Source organism: Sparus aurata, chromosome 18, assembly GCF_900880675.1.
Source record: "Sparus aurata chromosome 18, fSpaAur1.1, whole genome shotgun sequence".
Taxonomy (NCBI): Eukaryota; Metazoa; Chordata; class Actinopteri; order Spariformes; family Sparidae; genus Sparus; species Sparus aurata.
In genome coordinates, this window is record NC_044204.1 from 17,416,661 (window position 1) to 17,443,499 (window position 26,839).

The 26,839-nt window shown below is 42.3% G+C and overlaps 2 protein-coding genes and 1 long non-coding RNA gene across 4 annotated transcripts; 2 read left to right on the top strand and 1 right to left on the bottom strand.

Annotated features, from left to right (window-relative positions):
• The first annotated feature begins 3,207 nt into the window (after nt 1-3,207).
• On the top strand, nt 3,208-16,061 carry LOC115568286 (sodium/hydrogen exchanger 2-like). The gene is made up of 15 exons (XM_030395447.1): nt 3,208-3,515; nt 3,685-6,223; nt 8,293-8,581; nt 8,844-9,066; nt 11,140-11,380; nt 11,468-11,718; nt 11,801-12,018; nt 12,112-12,308; nt 12,420-12,509; nt 13,361-13,431; nt 13,674-13,811; nt 14,059-14,155; nt 14,299-14,427; nt 15,199-15,262; nt 15,603-16,061. The coding sequence occupies exons 3-15, from the start codon at nt 8,329-8,331 to the stop codon at nt 15,767-15,769; spliced, it is 2,139 nt and encodes a 712-aa protein (XP_030251307.1). The 5' UTR covers nt 3,208-3,515; nt 3,685-6,223; nt 8,293-8,328; the 3' UTR covers nt 15,770-16,061.
• Nucleotides 12,680-16,225, bottom strand: LOC115568287 (uncharacterized). Of its 2 annotated transcripts, XR_003981364.1 has the most exons (4): nt 16,111-16,174; nt 15,545-15,707; nt 13,699-13,809; nt 12,680-13,182 (listed from the first exon to the last, which is right to left on the bottom strand). It is a non-coding gene; the product is annotated as an uncharacterized LOC115568287 (long non-coding RNA). The 2 variants fall into 2 exon arrangements; XR_003981363.1 differs by lacking the exon at nt 15,545-15,707 and having other exon boundaries at nt 16,111-16,225.
• Nucleotides 16,226-16,355: 130 nt separating this feature from the next.
• Nucleotides 16,356-22,322, top strand: LOC115569235 (transmembrane protein 182-like). Its single transcript, XM_030397228.1, has 5 exons — nt 16,356-16,632; nt 18,753-18,879; nt 19,187-19,285; nt 20,845-20,982; nt 21,262-22,322. The coding sequence occupies exons 1-5, from the start codon at nt 16,459-16,461 to the stop codon at nt 21,480-21,482; spliced, it is 759 nt and encodes a 252-aa protein (XP_030253088.1). The 5' UTR covers nt 16,356-16,458; the 3' UTR covers nt 21,483-22,322.
• Nucleotides 22,323-26,839: the final 4,517 nt, after the last annotated feature.

Genomic DNA, 26,839 nt, shown 5'->3' on the forward strand with positions numbered 1-26,839 from the left:
CACCTATATCATGGAGGTTTTGTGGATGTGTGCATGACTTCTCTAACTTCAAAAATAAAATACACCAGTGATTCCCAATGTTTTTGTCTCTTGACCCTCTGAATAGTTTATTTAAGGTGTCTGTGAGTTCCAAGCAGCTCTATCAAGGAGTTAATTCTTCTCTGAACTAGACAGATCTATTTAAAACTGTTACATACATTAGTTAATCCAATATTTCACAAAAAGCAAAGCTGTGCATACTTTTGTAGTTCGTCTCTTACCTTGCATCATACCGTGACCCCTCAGATTTATCTTTTGGGCAGTTGGAGGGGGGCTGACCCCTGAGATGGGAACCACTAAAACCTACAAAACCTTACAAAGTATAAGTTCCCCCCCAACAAAATTCAGTCATGATCCACTCACCCCCATGCTTTGGATCCTGAAACATTTCTGGAGCCTCACAGCAAAACAGTGTTGCAGCAGTCTCCCGAACAAATGAAGTAGACAGGGACCTTTTATAAAACATAAAGAAAAAAAACACAAACAGAAAAGAAATGGCTCCTTACAACTGATCCAGTGTAGTGAAGTGTCCGGAAGCCTAAATTGATTTAAAAATATGTTATTTACACCTTTGTTTAAGCTGAGATAGTCACTGCTAAAGTAAATATGTTAGCGCTCATCCAGTCTGAAGAGGGTGCAAAAGCTCGGCTGCACATTGAAGGTCTAAATAAAGCCTTTTTCAAGTGAATTTGTGATCTTGTAGCTTCCAAAGACCTTGTAGCTGTATGGAGCCAGTTTATGTTTTGGTTGCTTTTTAATGTTTTAGACATCTATCCATCTACTTCAGTTCTTTAAGAGAATGCTGCAACACCTTGCTGACTGCACAACTTCACCAGGCTTTCTATCTGCATACGGGTGAGTAGATAATGACTGACATTTTCATCTTTTGGGTGAACTTATCCTTTAACCAGCCTACAACAGTAAATGCTATGTACACAATCATGCATTGGTGTAAACAATCCTAGAATGGAATACATCATAATACATCTCTCACAGGAGCCATTTTTCTATAGAATACGTACTTTGACAGTAGCACTTTGCATTTCAGCCTGAATATCATGGTACTAGTTTGATAATTAAGAGGTATTAACTAGGTATTAACAATAGGTATAAATGTAATATTAGACTTAAATTTACACAGCAGGTTGACAGTATGGAAAAACATTTAAAGATAGCAATGAGGCAAAATTATCTTTTGATAGTATAGTAATATTTCGGAATATTGCGATAAAAAGATGGTAATGTAGTGACATTAATGGATCAATAACCTGATAATAATGACGCCTATAATAATATTATAGGCCTCTGTCATTGTCTCAGAATCACATGATTGTAATGCTTGAATTGATCCTAAATCAAATCAAATCAATTTATTTATATAGCCCAAAATCACAATCACATTGCCTCAATGGGCTTTACAATCTGTACAGTGAACGACATCCTCTGTCCTTAGACCCTCGACTCGAGTGAGGAAAAACTTGCCATGTTGATGGAAAAAAAAAAAAAACATGGAAGAAATCCTCCTTGTTCCAAACGTTCCCTTTTGTTTCAAGGTAAAACTGTACAAATGACATGTTTCAGTGCTGTGACTTGTTATCAAGGCTGTTACTTCATGTTGAAAAGTGTTGGGGATGTCTGCTCTTCAACATACTGTGTGTGATTTAAGTCAATGTAGTGGGTGGATCAGTACGAAGTCAGAGAAGGTAATAACAGCGAGGTGAAATTGCAAAAGGGCTTAGCCTATAGCCCATTATAGACCTGGCAATATGACAATACTCAGCTTAAAACACACAATATCATCAACCGACCAACCAACAATCACCCACATTTACAAATTCAACACCATCTTAATAGAACAATCTACTGAAGCAGTAAGTGTCAGTCAGCCATTTTCTTTTTTTAATGGTTCCTGGTACAAAGCTATGTTTCAGGACATTTTTTTACGAATTATGCTTTTAAAAAGTGATGGAGACATGTCCCCAGCGTCCCCAGTGTAAACGGCACCTATGCTTGTGCGATGGAAACATTTCTGGTAGTTTCTGCGAAACAACCATAGTTTGTTTTTGGCCTCTTACTTTAATGTCACTCTCATATTACCCAGATATTCCCATTGTTTTGCTTTTGATACTTTCAATACATTTTGCTGATGATTCTTCTGTGTTTTTACTTTGGATATTTAATCCAGTAAGTATTCATTTACAAGTTCCATGCAAGTTCTTTCCAACTATATCCTTACTAACTATAGAAATTATCTTTGATTTCAGAGCGAAAAAAGGCAACAATCAGCAAGGATTTATCGAGAGTAACTGTATAGATTGGTAATATGTTGAGCAGTATTGTGGTTCAACAACAACGCAGCATGTCGCTGCTTTACGAGACCCGAATGGCAGGAGAAGGACGAGGGATCCTCAGTCATGTATCGCACCCTCTCTGTGGTGAATGTTATTCGTTACCATCGGGGCGGAGGTGTAGGTTATAACCACTGCTGAGGGATCCTTTATAGCTTCCAGTATAGCTCTGTTAAAGCAGATGCTTTTTCATCTATTTCCCTTCCCTTTGTGTCTTTTAAATGTTTTCGTGCACTTAAAAGATCTTGAAAGTGAAAAGGTCGAAGTCCACAGAAGTTCCTCTCTCCCACAGAAAACTTGGCTCTTGAAACGCCTCATCAGTAGTCCCGCCTTTAACTGTGACTTTGTGACATCACACCACATCACAAAGTCACATACTTTATGCCAAGCTGCTAGTTTGGCTTTGTTGCTATTTGCGGTGCTGGCTCAGGCGTGTGTGAGCTGACCAGTCAGAGAAGGGTTGTTCAGGAGTTGGGCCTTAAAGAGACAGGAGCTAAAACAGAACTAGTTTTTTTAGTATTTATATTCTTTATTTTCGGTGATGACATGAAGCACTTTGTTGTTAAACTGTTGAAAGCGATTGTAATTGCTGTTTTTTGTTTAACAGTTGCCACGGGCACGAAACGAATTTCGGAATAATAAATGAAGTCTTTCTTGAAAGTTTGTATTGTTACTTTCACTTCAGTAGAGTATCAAAGTGCTTCTGCCCCTCATCTCACTATTGTGACTTTTCAAAGCATGTGTGTATATTTACTGTTCTCTTTTCTCTCCACAGTGATTTTCAGTACACACTAATAAAGGAAGTATGTGGTGAGGGTGGAGGGGCCAGTTCTCTGTTGCAGAAGTGAAACAGGCCAGTAGAACTTCACAGTTACACACTGTGCCATTTGCCCTTCAGATTGACAATCGTGAGAGCCAAGTGTTGTAAGAAGAGACAGAAAAGAAGAGGACAGTCGTTGTGAGCCATGTTGGCTGAAGGTTTTCTCAGAGTGTTGCGCTACAGAGAGGAGAGAAAGTTTGCCTCAGCTTCCACGCTTAAGAGGTCGCAGACGCACACTCATTGCAGGGATCCGTATAACTATTCTCTTTCTGACGCAGACTCCACAGACCTACAGTCAGCAGAAGCAGGTAAACAGCCTTAAAAATGTCCTTACAGTCTGATGCAGTTAAATGTTTAATTTTCTGTACTTCATGTACTAACATCTCCTTTACACGGTTTACTTCCCTTCTTCCCTTTTACTAAAGCCTTCTTCTTCTAAAAAGCAACTTCTAACGTCAGTACATTTTCTGTAATCAGGTCCAAACCAGGAAGAATTTGATCACAACCTATTCAAGGGACTAAAAGTGACGCCTCATGGTCCTGTAGGCCTCTCAATCCCCGGGTGTCCACCTCCCCCTTTGCACCCTGACATAACAGTCTGCTTAGACGATTGTAGCCTCCTGGAGCAGTACCCAGACCTGCAGGTGGCCGACACACACAACCAACTGACAGCCAACATCGACCAACATGATTTTGTCTCCGACCTGTCCTATCAACTAGCCCAACAGGACCCACACACACAAGGCCAGCCCCTCACATCGATACCAGATCAGGGTTATCTGGCGATGGGGGCCAGTGTGAACATCAGCCTGGATCTGCCTGGGTCAGGGCTAGAGCCGATGTCTAACTCAGTACTGAACGGACTGCTGGACAAACAGCTGGAGGAGGTGTACATGCAGCATCTGACTGACAACTTGGCTCGATGTAACTCCCACCTGGGGAACAGCCTGCTGCACGGCCTGGTGCCTCCGCCGCAGCCCAGCAGCCAGCTGCAGGGACCGGATTCACTGGAGGCCGGTCTGGAAGAGGGATCGGGAGGGGACAGTGGCAAGAAGATTAGTTATCTGAACACACAGAACTTTGTTCCCTGCTCGTCCAACTTCAGCTCCCCTGTGCTGAGGATCTCAGAGGCTGACAATGCTCATGTGCAGTGAATGCAACCATGCGTACATCCTGCAGAAGTGTTACAGGTGATGCTCAACTAATTTAGTCATAGAAACATGCAACTGTGAAACGGAAACCAGGCTAAAGAGACCGGTCAGTAGATTAGTGCATGCTTTTCATATATTTTCACAATGTCTTTGTTTACTTATTTGATGGAATGATGCCTCATATTTACCTGCTCTCAGGTGCCATCTGCTGTTAGATTTTAGTACAACACCATCCTGACGACACCTGACATACATGAGATTTGATTTTATTGACCGTATATACCTGGGTGTGTGTGTGAGGTATTTATTATACCAAAGCAAACTGTGAACTAGTGTAAGCTCATATTGCACACTGACATTGTCTTGTAATTAGAGATGTACCCAATAGTGTATTATACCATCTGCTTTAAATGAAGTGAAATAAAGAAATCATTAAATGAGGATTTGGATTTTAATTAACAAATAAGTGATGATTCATTATAAGTGCATTTTATTTGATTTCTGATGTTTTTATATGCTGGAAAGTGTTGTGTGTAGTTTATGTTCTGTCTTCGGCAGTAGATGAGATCCTCAGCACGGTTTTATGTGAACTGACAGTTTTCTTAATGTTCAGAGAAATTCACGATCATTCTTAATGGTATGGTTGGTAAACCGTATGATTTGTTTGATAACTTTATTTTGAGATTAAACAGGAGAGCAGCAATGTAACACGAGTGGGTAACAACATCATGTGGACACTGTCAGAGTGCAATTGAATGGTATTTTTTTAGGATGCATTTATTTTGTTCTCTTTTAAGGTATTTCTGTGCGTATAAAGGGTGATGTGTAGAGTTTTGGACACTTACAAACTCGAGGAAACTTGAGGTGAAGCACAGATTTGAGATATTGGTTAAAGTGTTACGACGCCACCAAAGTATCTAAATGTAAGACTGGAGCCTGGCATCACTCCCAAGCTAACTAAACTAAAAGTTCAACATTTAAATGTCACTGCAAAGCTCCTGCTTTCTTTGTTTGTTTCCACAATCGAAAAAGAAACATTATACATACAAAAGAACAGGAAAGTGTGCACATTTATGTGCTTAGCATCACACAGAACTAACAAAATGATCTAAGGGCCAGAAAGAGGTTGGCACAGGGCTGCATTCAACCACTTGAATAGGTTAACAAATGATAATAACAAAATGTACTTAGTAAGTAACTAAAGTCTCTTCTGCTGTTCAAGGTTTATTTAACAACAAAAACATACCAAGACAGCCAAATTCGGATTTCTGGTCAACTCCAACCAACTCTAATGAGATAAAATTAATCTTGATGCTTTGATTTCCAAATCAGGATGACAGCTGAGCATGTGTGTACATAGGTGTGCATTTTACTGTCACGTATGATCAGAACAGCACAATTTTAATTCAGTTTTATTGTGGTTCCTTTAATGTATGGAAATACCATGAACCCAGTGATTACTACCAGGCCTTTTAGTGGGGAGTTTGCAGGCCAGATATGTGACTCAGGGGTTTTGATCATACCTCACATCACTTGTCTGATGGAAACCTGTGAAGAACTCAAGGCCTGTTTAGGGTGTCTATTTGAGTTTTTACTTCATTCCTGGTAAAATATCCAATTGAAGCATGACCATGATGCTTTAATGAGGTAACGATGGGCTTTGTATCACAACCTGGCAGGCTGTAAGACTTTCCACCATGTCGACTCTTTGGCCGGGTACAGAGCCATCGCAGTGAACACCTGCACACCACATTGAGGTCCAGCCAGATCTGACGGAGCAGCAGCCTGAAGATTTATGCTGCATTTGCCTGATTAACCCGTGAAGGACAAATCGTCCCAGCTGGGCTTACGGACCCACAGTGAAGGTTGTAGTGACCCATTAACATGCACATTAACACAGCGATTTGGATCGCCTGCAGCTCATTGGCTAATCTTGTAACGATTGAATCTTGCAGAAAAAGTCTCTATTGAATATAAATACAATAAATACAGATTTGAGACAAAGACAAACTCAGGTTCCATCTGCTCTCTTGGACTCGACAACAACATGGTGAAAAAAAAAACACAAAAAAGAAATATTCCAAAACAGCAACAGATTTTAAAAAAGAAAGAAAAATAAATACTTTCACATCCCATCTGTTTGAAATCTTTGAGAAGGGGACAGAGTCACAGCAACTTTAATATGCAACATATTTTTAGGATTAACAGCAGACTCTTTGTGTGAACGACCAGAAGTCGAAGTTTCCGAGTGGAAATTTACAGCGGAGGCCTTTATTCTGACACAAGCACTTATGTCGGCCATGAAACTGACAACTGAAATAAAATGAGGACAATGTGAAATACTCAAAACTCCTGAATTTCATGAGACAGGGAGTTTTGTGTCTCTGCTGCTAATTAAAATCATTTTGTTGCCATGAGAGAATATACGTATTCATTTCAGAGGCATGTTTCAAGCAGTGTTACAAAAATCCCCTGACCACCATAGAATTTCAACTAATCTTACTATTATTCACAATCTACTCAAATAGGAACGCTGTTTGTTCGCTGTTGCACATAACAGAGAAATGTTCACACTTTTACTGTACAGACTGACGGCAGCACCCGGTTTGCTATAGTTCCTTCCAGCATGGCCTAAAATAAAAAAGAAGAAATAACCAAAGTGAATAATTCTTACAGGGAAATAATAAGCCAAACGTATTTGCTACTGTCACCATTGTGTATTTGAAAAGTTCTCAACAAAACAAGGAACACAAGAACTCAACAAAGACAAACCAAGATTGAACACAAAGCTTGAGATGGTCAGTGTGACGGACTGTTTGTACCTGGCTGCTTGTGATTGTACCTGTGTGGAGCTTGAATCTAGAATCACTCACTACTGAAAAACTCTTTTTATATCTTCAGCAAAGTTGCACCAGCAGGGTCAGAACTGCTGCCAGCAGTCAGCAGAGCATCTGCAAATATTGACATGAAGTTAATGAAGTTATCTAATTTGTAAATAAATGATTTCAAAATAAAGCATTGTGTTTAATGATGAAGATCAAATTCATGCAGATGAGAGGAACCACCCTTGTTCTATACAGAACGAGTGGACTCGTTAAAAGTAGCAGGACAGATTTGATGCTTTACTTCATGATAAATGTAGGATATCAGTGCATGTAGCCAGGTCCCTGATAATTGAAATTAAAGAGAAACAAAGATATTAAAGTTAAATGTGCAATGTGTAACAATTGGCCACCTGTCTAATTCATACTCACAACAAAAAGGGGGCAGCATATCATGTGAGTAACTGCTAGCTGTTGCTAACTGTAGATGCAAGAGGCTATTTAGCTCAGTTAGCTGTGCAGCTAGCGGCCCAGACTGGGAGTCTGGAGAACCGGAGATGTGCTTGTGTTTGTGCCACTCACACAGAGGCCTTGAACTGGGATGGATTGCTTACTTCTAAGCAGATATCTAAGAAAATATTTGTAACATTTCAATTTTGTTTAGCATAGATAGTTCTTTTTGCAGGCTGGGGAAGACTCCTCTTAGATATGTAGACATCGGCCATGTAGCATGTCCACGCTTGACAATTTTGAACAGAAAATAAGATTTTTTTGCTCTAAAAATATTGCATATAATAAAAGATTTCTATTTAATTGTATTTATTTGAAATGACATTAAAAACCTTCCCCACATGTGGTCAGTGTAGATAACTGTAAGTAATTTAGGAATGTGTGTGTATGTGTGTGTGTGTGTGTGTGTGTGTGTGTGTGTGTGCTGATCTTTGAACTGCTGGTTGGGTGTCAATGCTAGCTCAGGGATTCCTGTGCACATTAGTGGCTCCATGAGTCGTGTTCAGGTTCTGTTTTGTGTGTGTGTGTGTGTGTGTGTGTGTGTGTGTGTGTGCCGCTTGCCCTCCCTCTACCCCCCTAACCCCTGTCCCATTCTCTCCCAGTCTCTCCGGCCCCTGTTGTCCCAGCATGGCTGCAGGATGGCTGCTGTGTGGACGTTCTCTTTGCTGCTCTCTCCCTGCCTGCTGTGGCCTTCATGTTTGGCCCTCACACCCCCAGCTGAGCTCCCTCAGCCCCACAATCTGCCCCCCTTGCTGGGCATCAACAGCAGCGATGGTAGCCTGTCTGTGGATCTGCCCAGGGCTTTGAGGGTTTTCAGCATGGACTATCACCATGTGCAGGCTCCCTTTGAGATTGTGCTGTGGATCATGCTGGCCTCACTGGCCAAGCTGGGTAAGATTTAGTTGGTTTTCTGTTCATACGTGACAAACCAACATTAGACACGATGCTGTTAGAGGTGGTTCAATGTTGGGAGATGGTTAAAATCTGAAGTTGTCTGAAAATGCTTCAGGGTTTGTTATGTTGGGCTAGAATCTTCATCTACTACTCAGTGTTTGTGCCCTCACCCGGAGTCATGATGGGGTAAAAGCAGTTCACAACATTGTTGAATCCAAACAGCAGGATTTCCTTCAGTCTCCTCCTTCCTAACATCCAGGTTTCCACTGGTCAGGTCGAGTCCCAGCAGTCGTCCCAGAGAGCTGTCTCCTAATCATGGTCGGCCTCCTGGTCGGAGGGGTGATATATGGTGTTCGCCACTCTGCTCCTCCAACTCTCAGTGCTGATGCTTTCTTCCTCTTTCTGCTCCCGCCCATCGTCCTGGATGCAGGATACTTCCTGCCAGGGAGACTGTTCTTTGAGAACCTTGGCACCATCCTCTGGTCGGTCCACAGTCAATGTTTTGATTCTTATGTGTGTGTGTGTGTGTGTGTGTGTGTGTGTTTGTGTGTTTATGTTGACTTGGGTCTGTGTGCAAAACCCTTTGAGATATCTTTTTCTTATATCTTTATAACATATTATTAGTCAGAGTTTTCTTTTAAATTCAACATTCCATTCTCCAGTGGGGATAAAGTTACCAAATGTTGATGTCTGATTTAGAAGGAAATCTATACAGAAAACGCACAACACGTCCCACATCGTCCACCAGATTTATATAACATTAATACATCCCTGAAACAAACAGATGAGTCTAGATATTCTTGTCAAAGAGAGTGAAAAATCTAACTTGCCAGATTAAACTGGTTTACATCAATATTCTTTAGCTAAACTAGCACTGTACGATATAAAGCTACAATTTCTTTCCCAAGATGATAATTCCTGAAGACTTCAAAAATATGTTATACCAAATACTTTGGTTTATGTAGGTACATGTGGTGGTTTATGTGAAAGTGTCCTTCCCGGCTACAGTGATTGTACTTTTTGTTTAAAGCTAAATAGCAAATACTAGCATGCTAGCAAACTAAACTAAAATGGCAAAAATTAAATTATGCCTGCCAAACACCAGCATTGTCTTTGTGAGCATGTTAGCATCCTCACGTTAGTACTAAAAAGCTAACACTGAACTTTATCCATGCTAATTTTCTTTCAGGGTTGTGGATGTGGGGGTGTTTCAGTTTGTTTACCAACATTATTATTTTGTAATCCTATAATATCTATTTTCTTACTATGTCATTATTTTACCCATCTGCCAAGGGAGGAAAATAGCAACTTGCCAAAATCCGGTACACAATAGCTCTCTTTGTTTTCTGTCAGGTTAATGTTTTTCGTGCATTGTTCCTGTCCATATAAAGAGACATGAAACAACATTGTTAAATGGTTGGCGCACCCTGCTGAGTGCTTTACCTCGGCTCCATGAAGCTATTTATTTATTTATTTTTTTCACATAATTGTTTTGATTTTTATGGCCTGAAATGAAACTGGTTTGGTTCAACCACCCTCATGAGCATTGTTTCCAGACAATAGGCAGCTGTTTTCTGTTACGGAGCTAGAACAGTGACTTTAAAATTTGGCATGGAAAATAGAATTTAACAATAATAAAAAAAAAAAAAACTGAAGTTGAGAAGGAAACATTAACATTGAAACACTCAAGATTTTTTGAATCTGTAGTTTTTTGATGACATTCTTATGATTATTTTCTAGATTTCTGGTTTCTTTAATGTGGCAGGCTTTTTTACATTGTTAGATTTTTTTAAGGTCAGTGGTTTTCAGTTTCAACTTTCTTTCACCTTTTTTGACGTCCATTTAGACTGGGTTTTCTGGCACAACTTCACCTACTTTTACTGGAGGGGGGACACAGTCTAAAGGGATCAAAAAGCTCCAATAATACTTGTAGTATTCAAAATAACTTTATTAGACTCACGCATTTTTAATCCTGATGAAAGCCACAAGCCAAAAACACACTCAACTTCTACATTCCTCAACTACTCCCCTCCTTCATCAATCGAATAAAGTTGTTCACTGATTTTATACCACAAGTGTTGCTGGAGCTTTGTGACCCCTTTAGACATAACCGCACACCTCACATGCAACAATGGCTTCCATAAGTTCACCACAATGGTGCTGGGTTAAAGTGAACTTTTAACTAGTCCAAAACTTGTTTCCGTGCCAGTACAACTTTTTTGGTTTCAATGCCAATGTTTCCTTTTTTCCAGTTCGGGTTTTCATTCCGATGCCAAATTTATATTTTCCATGCCAAAATTTAGAATCACTCTTCTCGCTCAAGAGACTGCAGACAAAGTTACAGACTCGCTCATGAACATATTGCAGCACTTAGCGGCTAAAAGGAGAGTGAAGTGTTGCACTAACATTCCTCAGGTAACCAGAAACATGACTTGAATGCTAATGTTCTCTCATGTCTGAATGTGAGCCATTACAACAAAGGTGATAATGATCAGTGTTGTGTTTACAGCCATTTCTGTTCCTTGTAAAGCAGCTGATTGTGTATATATTTCCAGGTATGCGGTGCTGGGAACCCTGTGGAATGTGTTGGGCATCGGCCTGTCTCTGTATGGTGTGTGTCTCCTGGCGCAGAGCTCTCTTGGAGACGTCTCCCTGCTCCACTGCTTGCTGTTCGGCTCTCTGATCGCTGCCGTCGACCCCGTGGCCGTGCTCTCCGTCTTCCAGGAGATGCATGTAAACGAACAGCTCCATATCTTGGTGTTTGGAGAGTCTCTGCTCAACGACGCCGTCACTGTGGTGAGGGAGGAGGTGGTCACCAGGAGGCTGCAAAAAAGGAAAAGCAACCTTATTCTGTGCATAATTCACCTACAATCTTCCTCCCAGGTTCTCTACAAGCTGTTTGAGTCCTTCCTCCGTCTGCCGTCAGTGTCGGGGCTGGATGTGCTGCTGGGGGGCTGCAGGGTGGTGGTGGTCGGCCTCGGTGGTTTATTTGTGGGCCTCTTCTTCGGCCTGGTGGCGGCCCTCACCTCACGGTTCACCTCCAGAGCCCAGGTCATCGCCCCGCTCTTCGTCTTTCTATACTCCTACTTGTCCTACCTGACCTCGGAGATGCTTCACCTCTCTGGCATCATGGCGTAAGTATCAGATAGTCCTCAGAGACCTCCACGCTCACCCTGGTAAAGTATACTTATGTCTTTCTTTTTTACACATTTGCAGCATTGTGACCTGTGCTGTGACCATGAAGCAGTACGTGGAGGCGAACGTGTCCGAGCGCAGCAACACCAGCATCCAGTACTTCCTGAAGATGTGGAGCAGCGTGAGTGAAACCCTCATCTTCATCTTCCTGGGCGTGTCCACAATACAGGATGTCCACATGTGGAGCTGGCCCTTCGTCTGCTCCACACTGCTGCTCTGCCTCATCTGGAGGGCCACAGGTAGCTTTTCAAAATTTTCCTGCACTTTAAACAAGCCTGGCCTTGTACACATACACGGAATATAGGAATCAACACATTTGGCCTCCTCTGAAGGTGTCCTCCTGCTCACCGCTGTGGTGAACAAGCTCCGGAGGAACGCTGTGACCTTTCGAGATCAGTTCATCATCGCCTACGGAGGTCTCAGAGGGGCCATTTGTTTCTCCCTCGTCTTCCTGATCGACGACTTCCCGAAGAAGAGACTCTTCATCACGACCACCATTGTGGTCATCCTCTTCACTGTCTTTGTACAGGTGCGAGCAAAGTGTGAATTTTGATGAAAGGTGGCAGTTCTTCTCGTTGTCTTGTCTTTAGAGAGCACATTAAAGGTTAATTTGTTGAGTTTGTTTTTGTCCCTATTCCAGGGGATGACCATTAAGCCTCTAGTCGAGCTGCTGGATGTGAAGAGGAAGAAGAGAGCTCTGCCCACTGTCAGTGAGGAGATCCACAGCAGGGTGAGAACGACAGCACTGACCGCGTGCTGCTGGGCTGCAAACAAGGGCTTTAAGAAACACAGTATATACTGCATATGTATTATTACAGTACATTGGTGTGTTCAGGTGTAATAAGTAAAACTATCCAATGAGTGAAAGGAATGTAGATAAAATAACTAATGTCTACAACATACTAGCACCTTAGTTTATCAGTGTTAAACATGTAACCAGCATGGCCCATAGCTGTAATTCTATTTAAAAGTACTTACTAATTTTAATACAATTTTCCAGAAAGACGCAGTTTGACATAAAACTAATGAAATATGTGTGAAAATACATAATTACAAACACTACACAACCTGGCTGTCTGCTGTTGAACCAAATCAAATAACATGACTTAAAGATTGTAGAGCTGCTCCTGTATATAAGAAGAAAACTGAAGAACTCTCCTTTCACATAACTGCAGCCATCAATATGTCCAGATTTGTTGTGATTTTCATCTTTTGTAGCACCTTTTCTGCTGTTTTGGTTTCATCTCACAGCATCTTGCCAAATTCTTCTTCTAATGTAAAGATGCCACGGCGATGGGCTGCAGTTCTCCGGCCGATTCAGTATTTTTGTGATGATGTGAACGAGTCTTTCATCTTGCGCTGATGCCAGGGCCACACAGGACACAGACTTTTACTCCTTTCATCTGTGAAAATGAACATAATAGCTCAGCTTCGAAGGAGCAGTCTGTTTTCTGACTCCTCTCTCATAAAAGATGGTGGCTACAACTGGAAACACAAACCACGACACGCACTGAAAATCATCTACAGCGTGAGGAGAATGATGTTTTATGTGACATATACTTGTATCGTGTCTCCTCTTAGCTCATTGATCACCTGCTGGCAGGAATAGAAGATGTGGTCGGTTACTGGGGGCAGCACTACTGGAAAGACAAGTTAGTTTCTCTAGTTTTGTTTTACCCTCAGCTTGTGTTTCCATTCAGTGTCCACGCACATAAAAAGTGGTACCTGAAACCCCCAGTAGGTGGCAGCAAACACCGGATGAAAAAGATCACTCAGTCAGGACTCACAATCATGTCAACTAGTTACTGTAATGCAGTTTGTGTGTGTGTGTGTGTGTGTGTTTGTGTATGTGTGTGTGTGTGTGTGTGTGTGTGTGTGTGTGTGTGTGAGAGAGGTTTGAGCAATTTAACAGGAAGTACCTCCGACGTTTCCTGATCCGTGAGGACCACCAGGCTCGCTCCAGCATCCTCAGAGTCTATCAGGAGCTGGAGAGGAGGGAGCAGGGGGGAGACGTGGAAGCGCCACAGCCACTGTGAGGAAACACATCTTTACTTTATGTCAGTGTCTCTTGTAGCAGTGCTCAGGGATCTTCTGGTATTCTCGGAATGAATCCCAAATATATAAAAAAAGAAACAAAGTGAATCCCCATCAGTCATAGACTTTCTCTTACCTCGTCCCCTCCTTCTTCCTACTTCCTAAACTCCATGTATGTCACTGAAAACTGACACTAAATTATTCAATTGATTGAATGCATTCGAATGGCCACATTTTACTTTTAGAGTGGACCCTCGCTCCCACAGCCGTCCCCTCCTACCGGAGGAGATGGACAGCATCCGACGGATTCTCTCCAGAAACCTTCAGAACTTCAACAACAAGGTAAACACACAGCTTCAGCAGCGTTTGTATGTGGATATCTGTTTGGTTGAAGGGAGTCTCTGAACGTGCACTGAAGGTATGTAATTATTCTACTACTATCTACTACTTGTGTTCACTGTTGTACTTGTGTGTCATCACTCCAGCAGACACCAGCCTACAGCAGACACACTTTGCACCAGGACGCCACCATGGACAGAACGAGGAAGCCTCTTCACAGACACCACAGTCTGGGAGAGAGATACACGTATAACACGATCACACACTGGCCACAGGTACTGCATCCATGTGGACTCACTCTTTAGCCATCAGGTGTCTGTTATTTGTCAGGAAGCAAAAGAAGTTTTAAACAAATAATGTGGAGCTTCAAAATTAAAATTTGCCTTCATTTAAACTGTAAACTCCTTGAGGGCCGGCCATCATTTACAATGATGTCGAGTAAAGGAAATACTGTACATAGAAACAATTACAAGATACAAAAACAATCCGTTAAAACAGGCTGAAGAATTCATGTTTAAGATGCTTTGTAAACAGTTCCAAGTAGTCGAGGCATAGAAACTAAAAGCAGACCAATCAAACCAAGTACAAACTCTGGGAACCTGTAGTGAAAACCAATCCTTGGATCGTATCTTAGTCAGCCCAGAGGAACAAACTAGTGGAGATGTATGATAAGATGGTAACTTTGTAGATAAACATGTGCAAACGCCTGCCAGGGCCTTATGCATACAGATAATGTTACTATAGTCAAAAAGAGAAAGAAAAAAGCCAGAACAATCCTTTTCATACAAAATAGTTAATTCTATTTTGTAACAAGAAACCAATTTTTTGATCTAATTAGTTGACTGGAAGGTCTATTTTCTAAATATAGTCAGCAATTCAACAGACATTTACTAATGTCTAATAATTAACTCGTAATTTAATCTTTAACTAATAATTTCTTCAAACACATCAAAGGCAAATGTCCTCAGATGTAAATGTAGTATTTAAACAGTGTAGACTGTCCTCCAGCCTGCAGCATGTTTTACTGTGCACTTCCTCTGTGGCAGGGCGAGGCGGGAGAGTTCAACGGCTCACGCAGAGTGAGAGCAGGGCTCAGCAGGTCTCACATAGGTAAAGTGATGGACAATTCAAGACATAGAAACATACAAGAAACTCCTATAAGACAAAAAATGGATGTTTCTTTACGTTTCCAGCTTCAGACCTAGACTGAGGTCCTGAATAAATGTATGGTTTCATGTGTGTTTTCTTTCCTTGTTGCTGTATCTAAGATACTGCTGTGGGTAAGGATAATCACTGAAATGAAGTATAGTTTCCTCTCAAGCTTTCGGTGCTAACTATAAGAACATAGAGACGTATCATCAGATTGCCCCTCGTCTCTCTCTACCTCCTGACCTTTGACCCTGACAGCTATGGCGTGACCACTCTGACTTTGTGGCTCTCCTCTTGGCAGTGTGCTCCATAAGCCCGAGGCTCGTCCTCCAGGACTCGGCAGCCCCGGCAGCCTCAGCGCAGGCGGATGGCAGAGAGGACCAGATCTCTCCACAGAACCAAGCACCTGAGGGGAGAGCCCCCAAGAAACAACTCAGCTTTGTTTTGGAGAACGAGAAGCAGCAATGAACAAAGAGGGAAAAAAGCACTGTAAACCTGTGAATTCAGTGTGTTCAGTCTTTTCAAATTGGCTCCATAAAGTGAAAAGTACCTCATATTTATTTAGCCATAGAGTTTTCAAGATGGGTTGGTGACAGAAATGTCATGGATATCTTCTGATTAAAAATGTTAAACAATGATTAAATAATCCCGTTTCTGTTTAAGAAAAGAAATCATTTTGAGTGTTCTCCAGCCACAATAAAGCGTTCCTCCGTGTCTCACCTCTTGAACACCTTCAGCGGAGGTTTGAGGGTCATTTGCATCTCTGGTCTAATTTATTTTCAAAGTGGCACTCCAAGTGTAACACCTACCTTAGACATACCATGCGGTCACAAATGCTGATACTCGCTGTCCATTTTACAAGCACCCACACAAACCAACGTGCCGCTCCTTGTTTTCCTTTATAAAATGCAGACCACACCCGCCGGTAATTTGATGAGGACAGGCTTACTGCTTCTTAAAATAACCCCTCTCCCCCTGCCTGACCCCCTCCATTACTGAGGCTTCTCTTTCCCACAGCTCCCCCACCACGCCAAAGATTGGCAGGGAGTGCCAGACTGTTTTTCTTTTGGACAGGGGCTGGGCACAGGGCAGCAGAGTGGACACCGCCGAGGAGCTGAGGATTTAACTGATAGTCAGGGAGGTTTTGGGTCAGAGCTATGAAGGTGGGAGCTGCAACCTTGGTCGGGGGTATATTTGGGGCAGTGGGGACTTTGTGTTTTTTCATAGCCTTTGCTACAGACTACTGGCTGGTGGCCAGTGACAACTGTGGACCGTATACATGGCCGACGCAAACAGTACTGACAGGGGAGAAAGATGCCAATGGGACTGAGGTAGGACAGATACATGTATGCACACGAGTGTCCATGTTCACCCACGCAATTACAAACAGTGAATGCAAACCCTACTACTATCTGTCAGAGCTGGTCTGTGACCTCCAACTCAACAAATGCAGAGAAATAACCGCACATTATTTTTATCTCTGAAGAATCTCATGTGAGATCCACAAAAAGACCAATACGGAACATGATCGGACATGTGTGCATGCTACGCCACTATAAGATATTTAAAGATGTACCAGAATAGTTTAGTCTCTGGTTTTTAGAGAGTCATGGGACAGAATGGACCAAAACAATGCAGCAGTGATCAAGTCACTAGTGACTTTTAGTATGGCCCTGTCCCCGAAACATGACATCCTACCCTTGCTATAATGCAGCCCGGAGAATAATATCTGTCGGGCTCTGTGTGTGGTAAACACCCATGTCATTTAAATGTCACGCTCCCATTTGTATTGCAGACTGTATGTGATGAGGCTGAGAGACTGCAGTCATGCCAGTGGCTCTATGAGGCTTTACTTTTATTTAAATGCTCACATGCTCAAAATGAAAACACTAAAATGCCGATGTTAGGAAGGCACAATCATATTCATAATCATATTCATTCCTAGTTTAATATGTTAACATGCTAACACTATCTACGATATGTCAATACAAATTTATTGTCAGTTCATACTGAAATCTATTTAGTATCCTCAGCAGCTGCACGCAAGAAGTTTACACACAAATTATACATACAGTTACACATATGGCACATATTCATAAGAGCACATTGAACAGTCGTGGCCATGAAACATCACAAGATCCAGATTTTATTGAGCAGCACACTGGCTTTTGTGAAGCAGCGGGACAGACTCGCGTGTAAGAATTCTTCAGCCAGTTGTGTTTCAGTGAGGGACTCCAAACTCTAAATTGCCAATTTGAAGGCAGAGGTTGGTATAATCCTTTCAGAACACGTGTTTAGTGCGAATACAGTTAAGGCAAACAGGAATGACCACATTAGCTGTGACAGCCATGAGTGTTTATGCAAAACTTCATAGGAATCTATACAGAAGTTGTTGTTGTAGATAATTCAGCCTGGTCTAAAGAGGTGGACTGAGACCCAGACAGTGCAATCCCTGCAGCCATGTCTCGGAGTGGTCCGGTGTTTAAGATGCATATCAAACATCAACTCTCCCGCTTATACTTACATCCAATTTTGCAACAGTAAATGCTGCGAATGTAAAGAAAACTGTCTAACTTGCAAAAAATACTTGTATATGCAGTGTTTTACTAGTTACCACTCTGCGTTCATGTGGTGACACAGAGAGGACGGAGGAGATTGCTAGTTAAACTTATCTGCAGACATGTCTCCAGATGTTAACCCTGACCTCTGGTGTGCGACTTCTGTGTGGGTTATAAGTGTAATCACTCGTGAAGAAGTTTCCTCTGAACATGATACGACCAGCGCTAACACTTAACGGCACAACATTGACAATTTCACATTTCAGAGGATGGCAGTGTTGGCATGCCATAAAACTGCATCCTGCTCGGTCCACTACTGTCAAACTTAGCAGAAGTCCTCCAAGTCAAATAACCCTGATGACATCGTCATATCATCGTTGAGAAAGCTCCTCCAGAGCCTTTACACTGACGCTGTAATCCTCCTCATCTTCATGTTTAAACTCACTGCAGTGCCCCTTTAAGTTCCTTCTTCCATTTGTGAAAAAAGAATTGCAAAACGCACCGTCAGGAATATATTTTCTAAAAGCTAATCCCCCCGGTGAGCTCCTCCCTGACATCACAGCACCACAAAGTCTTTCATTTAAAATAAAAGCGGATGATTAAAGTAGCTGTGCGTTATTCAGCGCCATCAATCATATTTCTGACAAGCAAATGGAGAGCATCACTCATGCGTGTTTCATAAGTTCCCCCTTGAAAACCTCACAGACGAGCGGGCCATAATCAGAACCACGTTTGATGCCGGGGCACCACTGAGGTGCAGAATCACACGGAGCAGAGCAGAGCGGCCGTCAGACGTGTTGACAGAGCTGACGGAAACCAAGATCAGCCGTCTTCACTCCTGTCCGTCTCTCTGTCTGCCTGCTGACGTCAGTCTGTCTCTTTGTCTCGTCCAGATCCAGTCGGTGGAGGTCGTCACTGATGGCTCTCCTGCGTCTCTCACGCTGCACCACGAGGGCTTCTTCTGGCGGTGTGTGTTCCAGGTGGAGCCCTCAGCGCACGCAGTCCTGGCCACTCTCTTCAGTATGTAGTTTTCGTTGGGGCCCGTCCAGTGTGGTTTTCACGTCTCGTGCTTGGCAGTTTGGTTCTGTTTGACAAGCTAAGGAGAGCAGGAAAGAGAAATGTCTATAATTTGGATGTTTGACAGAAAATATACAGTAGGAGGGCAGGAAGAATGTGTGGGCATTTATTTCAGTTCATGTGGTGACCTGAGTTTTTCTCTACACTTTGCTCTTGTGCTGTATATCTCATTTTCTTTGTATTTCATCACATGCAGTAGGTCGATTCTTTTGAGCCTCAAATTGTTTTAATTTTTTTCTTTTTCATGTAGCAAACCAGCCAGAATCCAAGGTCTGCGTCCATGGTTACCTATTCCCTCTGCCTGTCGCTCTTGGACAGGTTCCTCATCCAAGTTATGATGCGACAGCAGGTAACACACTGTGGTTGTTGCCATGAGGGGGTGTGCTTGGTCTGCAGTGGTGTTTGGGTGGGTGGTACAAGATATTTTAATGAGGGGATCAATGTGCACTTCACTTATCATTGGTTTTTACTGTAACACTGTGGAATGCCAAGCAGCACTGAAGCTGTTCTGGAGGCTCATGTTGGCTTCCTTGCCAAGGAACCATGAGCTATCTCTATAGTTGAGGTAATAAGCTTACACACAGTTATAAGGAACATGTATATCATGGCAGTCTTGAGGCCCAATTATTTCTACTACTCTTTTTTCTGTGATGTAATTAGGGAACACATACTGCTGTCAAAAAAACAGGAAGTTTGGTTCAATAGTTAATTTATTATAGTTCTCCAAAACTTTTGATCACGGCTACACTTCCACAGGAACACACACATACATTTTTGATAATTTGGTCTTCGAGAATATCGGTAAAATTGGCCAAGACAGAAAGATTATACAGTAACATTGAGAGGATGGAGGGTTAAGGAGCATATAAATAAACCAGGTAAATGGATGCAAAGATGGTGTTCATGTTTCTTATTCATTCCAAATGTAAACCAGGGTCACAGCTAGAACTTTATGAATACCGAGATCGTGGGTCAACTCCCAATGTAACACTTTTTTTTTTTTTACTGTTTTACTGTTATAGCACTGTTCTTGTTGAGAGGTAAATAACAAAATCCATACCACTAACATACCTGTCTGTTAAATATGAAGCTAGGAGGGGCTTAGCCTAGCTTAGCATAAAGACTGCATGCCCGTGGAAACAGCTAGCCAGGCTCCATTCAAAGTACGGGTGGGAGAAGAAAATATTAAAAGGCCTAAATATAGGATCGCTAGGATCGATGGACTGGAAACAAGCATCAATATTTTTACATAAAAAAGCAGCCTCCCTGACCATTGGACCTACTACTTTGAGTCAATACTCCATAACTCCTCGTGGTATACTGTTCTGTTTTCTGACAGTTTATGGCTATTTTACATCATGTTGATTGCACACATGGATCTGGACAAGTTGCAGTTTGTGTGCTTGTGTTAAACAGGCGCTGAGCCATTGCTACATGCACCTTTTATTAATCTTTTCCTGTCAGGTTCTGTGACACAACAATGCAGTGAGAAAATACACAATCCCTGCACTTTGCCTTTAGGGGTAGGGGTTGTTCCTCTTCAGTTACACAGACGTTGGCGTGTATCGTAACTGGCGTGCAGTTTATTGATTTTCACTCAATTTGTGGGCTTTAAAGAGCCAGCTGTCCCCCCTCTGTTTCTAGCCCCTATGCTAAGCTAGCTATCTCCCTTCTAACAGCATTTATTGGACAGCTGATTAGGTCTTTCTGAAAAAAGCTTGTTTTAACAGCAGGTAAAATGTATTTCATTAAAAAAATGTCCCTCCAGGTTGCTAAAATGCTGTATAGAAACACAGAAAACACGACCCCAGTGTCCTCAATGCTGCAGCTGAAGTGAAATCCTGCTCGTGCCATGCTGAATATAGATCGGTGACTGCTCTGATGGCGGTCTGGTTGTTTTTCCTGCAGTGTTTCGGGGTTTCTGGACCGTGCTGATAATCCTCGGCCTGGTGGCAGCTTTGAGTGGACTCTTCCTCCTGGTCTGTGGCGGCCCCTTCATCAGCCACAAGCTCTACAAGCTGGGCGGCGCTTTCCTCGTCACTGCCGGTAAAATATAGAGCCTGTGCACATGTGTGGAGTTCATAGCATTTATGTACAGAGTGAAATGTGCTCCCAGGGGAATAGGTGGATACTGACACAAGTTGCTGTCAGCCGGTCACACCTGTCACATGACAAACAGAGCAGCAGATGTCACTCTGCAGCACCGTCGCTATAACAACAGCAGGTTAAACACCGCCGGATGAGTCGGAGCTGCATTCCTCTGCTGTTACTCACAGTGACAGCCTCTATCTGTCTCTCACTGATACTCTTTAAATCACTCCCCAGCCTGCCTGTTCCTGTTCATGCTGCTGCTCTACGTACTGTGGATGGAGCTAGTGGAGGTGGAGCGCTACGTCCTGCAGGAGAGAATGGAGGCGTGTCCGAGCGCGCAGGTCTCAGTGCTCTATGGCCTGTCGTTCATGGTGGCCGCTGCCGGCGTGCCCCTGGAGCTCGTCTCCGGGTTGGTCTTCATGCTGGTGGGCCGTGCGCTGCATGCCAGCAAGTGAGCTTCCCATCTGGCCTGTGGTGGAACAAAAGACTGACCTTTATTTGTCCTGCAACTGGGACCGAGCAGCACGCTGGTGGGATGTAAATACAGGCTGCAAAGAAGCGATTAATATTAGAGCAGCGTGCAGTCAGAGACGATGAGTCAATGTATCAGTTTTTATGAACATGTTGGATTATTTCTATAAAATCATTATAATTTCCCAGCTTGGGATCAATAAAGTATATCTATGTACTATAGAATAATACCACAGTTACTCGGATGTACAGTCTACAGCAGCAGTCCTCAATAGGCGGCCCCAGGGCCTCCTGTTTGTGGCCCCCATACTGTTATTCCTTCACCGTGTGTTTTGTTTGGGTCAGCACGTGTACACCGGGACTTGTCTCCATGCCAACGTTACAAAGACAGCTGGGTCACTCACCGCTGCGATCGCAACTTTTAACTTTCACTTTCGTTTTCGGAGCAGTTCGCGTATTCACATTTTGCCGGTGGCAAGAGATTGAGATGGCGTGTTCCAAGTAAACTGCTATAATGAAGTGGACAGTGAGAAACGGCAACTCATAGAAGTAGGAACTTGAAATTTCTATTCATTCTCCCTCCGACCACGGGTACGCACGGGTCTGACAGTGCAGCAGTGACACACACTTATGTTGTTTAACATGTTTTAGCAAGTCTCATCATACATTATCACCTGTAGCGTATCATCCTTGTTAAAACTCAACATCATTTAATCACAGAACAAATGACGTGAATTAACCCACAACCATCTTACATATCATCTTATTCACAAACACATTCACGAATCATAATTACACCAACATCAACAGAATACCCAAGATCCATTGCGCCACAGTCCACAAGGGGCGTTACAATATGCCAGGAGAAGCTGTGATGAAGATTTCCAGTTTGAAACGGCATTATGAGACGAAGCATAGGAATTTTGAAGAGACATTTCCTCAAAATTCAGAGATGAGCACAACACAAATAAATGCACTGAAATCGTCATATCAAGCTGCAAGCAGGATTCTTGTCACATCTATGTCACAATGAAATAAAATAATTCATGATGAACTGATGGACACAATGTTTGAAGGCAAACAAAAAGAGTAAATATTCAACTATGTATTTTGATTTATGTTAAAATGGAAATTAAATTTTATTTTAGTTTGTATTTTGTTGTTTAGAATGAAAAGGACGTTTTGTTTTGAATATTACAGTATTATTACATGTGGCCTGGCCGACCTCAATACATGGACCTTTGAGTCATTAAAAAAAATCTTTGTGGCCCTTTAAGGTTTGTATTTGAGTACCCCTGGTCTACAGGATTAATGTGGTGTGATATGGATGTGATTTGGGGATAAAGGAACCTCATATGATGTGCCAAGACTTTTTTTTTTTTTAAATAAATTGTGTGAGTCTATTTATTTCCTGCACTCATTTGCATCCTACTGTCATTCTTCTGATTGGCTGGTTTGGCAGCAGGATTATACAGAAACTACTAAACTGATTTCCACCAAACTTCGATGGAAGATGGGAATAGACCCCATTTGTATTTTGTGCAGGTCAGGATAAAGTCCACATAAAATGGAAAGTGGGGTATCAGCTACTTCGGCACAATTTTATACGAATGGAGCTGATCCCGCCTCTGACAATTTAGGGTAACCGCTGAACCTTACATTTGCATGTCTTTGGTTTGTGGGAGGGAGACGAAGTACCCGGAGAGAAACTCCACACAGAATATCCTGCCTGGTGCTGAAACCAGGTCCTTCTCGCGCTAACCACTATGCTTCCCTGGAGTTCCTGGCAGCCAATTAAGTGATGAGAGGGCTGGCCAAACATGGTGCAGCACCTGAGATCAAGGGCTGCCAAATTGATGACAGGAATGCAGCACAAACTTTGGCTCCTGGCAACCCAGGGCCTGAAGTTAGTGAGCTAATAATGCTGTCTTACAGCAGCTAAACTCCCTAAACCGCCCTGGAAATAGATTCACTTTCTGCTTCCTGCTCGAATGTGTTTCCAGTGTTCTGGTTCCCTCCTGTCCACCTCTTCAGCCTGATTTTCCCACCTCAGCCTCGTCAGCACTCTCCTGTTCTCAGTGTCTCTCCACCTGCCCCTCACCCCCTCGTTAGTTTAGTTTATCCATGAGTTTCAAATGTAGTCCTACACCTGCCATGCTGGGGACCCACAGGTGTTTCAAACTAATTAATTAGTTCTACGCCAATCAGAAACACAACTCAAATTGAAACACCTGTGTTGGTCCCCAACATGGCAGGTGTAGGACTACATTTGAAACTCATGAATATCAAAGCCTGTTGTTCCCTCACTCTTTGTTGGGTCGTCTGGAAATAACTAAGCGAAAACCGAGACCACAACAAGGACATTGGAGGGAAAACCCGAAAACACTGTCTTCATGAAATATGACCTAGTTTTTAGTAGTTTTTATGATTCCATCTGCAGTGTTTTGTTGTCCTCTTAGTTTGCTGTTACCGATCTTTGATCTTACATTATGGTCAAGTAGTTATCGAGTTTGATATTGGATTAAGCTTGACTGAATTAAACTGGGAACGTTGGACCCTGGCGGAGGTACGCACTCTACTGCTGCAAATGCTGAGTCCATAGAGCGGAAGGTGAGAAATGTATGGGTGAACTATACAGCTGTGTCCCCTGTCCTGCTCTTGGCACACGATCAAAGAAGGCTAGCCGGAGCGGAGTGAGGAGGGAGGGAGGGACGGCTGGATGGACAGTAGACAGAAACGGTAGGCTAGGGTAGAGGGTTGTCGTGGGGGTGGGGGTGGAGCAGCAGAGGAGTGAATATAGGGGGGGAATAGAGGGAGAATTGATGCTTGCAGGGGGGCACAAGGGGGCTTTGAGAAATGAACAGCTGTTTGTGGGTTGGGTTGGTGTACAGCAGGCCGGCCACCTGCCTCCTTCACCCCAATCCCATCTCACCCCCTCAATGAAACCCCAACACTTTCTCTTCCCCGCCTCGCACTGTTTGTGTCTCTGTCGACATGTTTACAGATACCTTCAATTCAGAAACCCTCGCCTCTAATAGATAATCCACTGACACACATCCATCTCACACCCGTTCATTCATTTTTCCACGGGCTTATCCGAACGGGAAGCGCAGACTTGTGATTGTATCATAACTGCCACAATATTAGATCATCCTCCTCTTTCAGTGGTCTGAATGGGCAGCGTGTGGAAACAAGCGGGAGGACTCTGAATCACACATATCAGCTTTCATCTGCTCCTCACAGAGCAGGAGTGGTGGTGTGTGTGGGGAGGGGGGGCATGTTCGCTTCAAAGGAACTCGCTGATCAAACACAAAAACGCACACTTAAGTACACACACAGACACACACGCACACATGCTGTGATTAAACCGTCCAGAACACACCTGTGTTAATTATTGAAATAACCTGTCATTTTTACCGCCTATACACAGCTGATCCTTCGACTTACGTACGATAGTCAGTGTAATGCTGTAACAGAACACCGCAGCCATCAAATGAGAGAGGTCAGCTGAGTTTACTGTGGTGCCTGTGATGTGAGAGGTTGTGGTCTTTTTATACAATTGTTATTTGGAAATGTGACATGTGATTTAGTTTAAATCTAAACATGACAGATGATATATCTTGAGTCCTCTGTCTGAAACAGCTGATAATTGCTGCCTTGCAATGGAAACTTTCTAAGTTTTTAATCTCATTAATGTTTGTGATAAAGAACATTTTAGAGGTGCTATTTGTAAGAAAAGTTTATTTTTGAGTCTCTTTCCCAACTCTTCAAGAACTGAAGCTTTGGGATTGCAGGACAGATCGGCTGCCATCCAAGTTTCTGCCGTGGAATGAGATTCAAAAGTCTTATGTCTTACATCTATTCTTACAAATAGCACCGTTAATTGTTTGTAAAGTAAAAATGTTTAGAAAACTCCTAAATTTGAGGCAACAGTCAACATTACATTTTCAAGTTCTAAGTCCAGTTCTAACTTAAAAAAGGATTTGCTAACCTAATTATAATTTATTTTAGTTTGTTTGTTTTGGGTTTTTTTTAAGAAAAGCTTGCTGTGAATCCGATTTGTCATAATTTGGATGCTTCAAAATTAAATGGTTGCTTTTGAAAAAGTCATACTATTAACTGTTATTCACCTTAAGGGTATGTAGAAAATTCAAACTCCGAAATTTAGTATTCACAATGTTAATGAGGTAATAATACAAACTCAAAATTATTTATTTTTTCCATAACTGAATAAACAAGCCCTTCTCAGTGGAAAATGGGGTCAAAAGGGTTCATCCTCATATGAACATGAATGTGCTTAACAAATATTGTGAAATTGCAGCATTTACATTTAGATTTTTAAAATATTTACAAGTGGAAATAATGTCTTGTGAGTGGAAAGGTCAGAGGGGTTTTAAAGGTTCACAACTAATTTAACAGAAATCTGGCAAGTGGTCAACAAATCTTTTTTGGACCAAAGAAGGGCAGATTTAAATACCCTCGTCCATAACCATCACCTCCTGTGGGGTGAGAAGTCAACTACTACAGAGCAACATGACGACCCTCAAAGTACAATATGTATCATTTAAAAGAGCTGTGAATGATGTCTTTAAGGATTTCTTGACATTTTTGATGTTTTGGGTTTTAATCTCACTTAAATAACAAAGATGGTCAAAGCGTCTGTTTTTAACTGCGTTATTCTCAATGTGGCCACAGACCTCACTCACATGGCAACCAGTTTCATTTGACAATCTCACACTGCTGTGTTCCACCGAGTCATGCAAATGCAGGGAATCTGGCAAATCATTATCATGTCACTGCTTCCAAATTGATAAGCAACTAAAAACACAATGAATGGTGAACATCTGGCGCGACATCGGGCCATATTTCCAGGTAACCCATTAGCTAATGTTAGCATTTCTAGGCTAACTTTACTGTTAATTACATCCTTTGTATTTTAATTCTAAACTTAAATAAATGTGTCCAAGATGTGCATGATTGATTTAGAGTTAATTTAAACCATTCCTGTCTATCAAAAGGTAATATTAGTCAGGAAGTGGTTGAATGCTAACGTTAGCTGGTGTAGTAAGCTTGTGGGTTATCAAATATGTTGCTGTCTCTTACAATGCGGCCCTTCCATCGTCATCATCTATCGTCATTTCAATTGCTGATCAATTGGGACGCAGTGCTATTGTAACATTTTGCCTTGAGCATGACGCCAGAGGAAAACGTCTAATAACTGATGTCAGTTTTAAAGGATGGTCTCACTCCAGGACCACTGTGTATGGTTCTCCGAGCCACAAATATGTTACATGTGTATAATATAATTTCAACATAACATGTCCAATAACTTTACATGTAT

What these genes read in the sequence shown, in the direction of transcription:
- LOC115568286 (XM_030395447.1), top strand. Translation starts at nt 8,329, where the DNA reads ATGGCTGCTGTGTGGACGTTCTCTTTGCTGCTCTCTCCCTGCCTGCTG. An exon ending in TCAACGACGCCGTCACTGTG is followed by an intron (nt 11,381 to 11,467) that starts GTGAGGGAGGAG and finishes TCTTCCTCCCAG; the next exon opens with GTTCTCTACAAGCTGTTTGA. An exon ending in GTGAGGAGATCCACAGCAGG is followed by an intron (nt 12,510 to 13,360) that starts GTGAGAACGACA and finishes GTCTCCTCTTAG; the next exon opens with CTCATTGATCACCTGCTGGC.
- LOC115569235 (XM_030397228.1), top strand. Translation starts at nt 16,459, where the DNA reads ATGAAGGTGGGAGCTGCAACCTTGGTCGGGGGTATATTTGGGGCAGTG. An exon ending in AAGATGCCAATGGGACTGAG is followed by an intron (nt 16,633 to 18,752) that starts GTAGGACAGATA and finishes TGTCTCGTCCAG; the next exon opens with ATCCAGTCGGTGGAGGTCGT. An exon ending in CGCTTTCCTCGTCACTGCCG is followed by an intron (nt 20,983 to 21,261) that starts GTAAAATATAGA and finishes ATCACTCCCCAG; the next exon opens with CCTGCCTGTTCCTGTTCATG.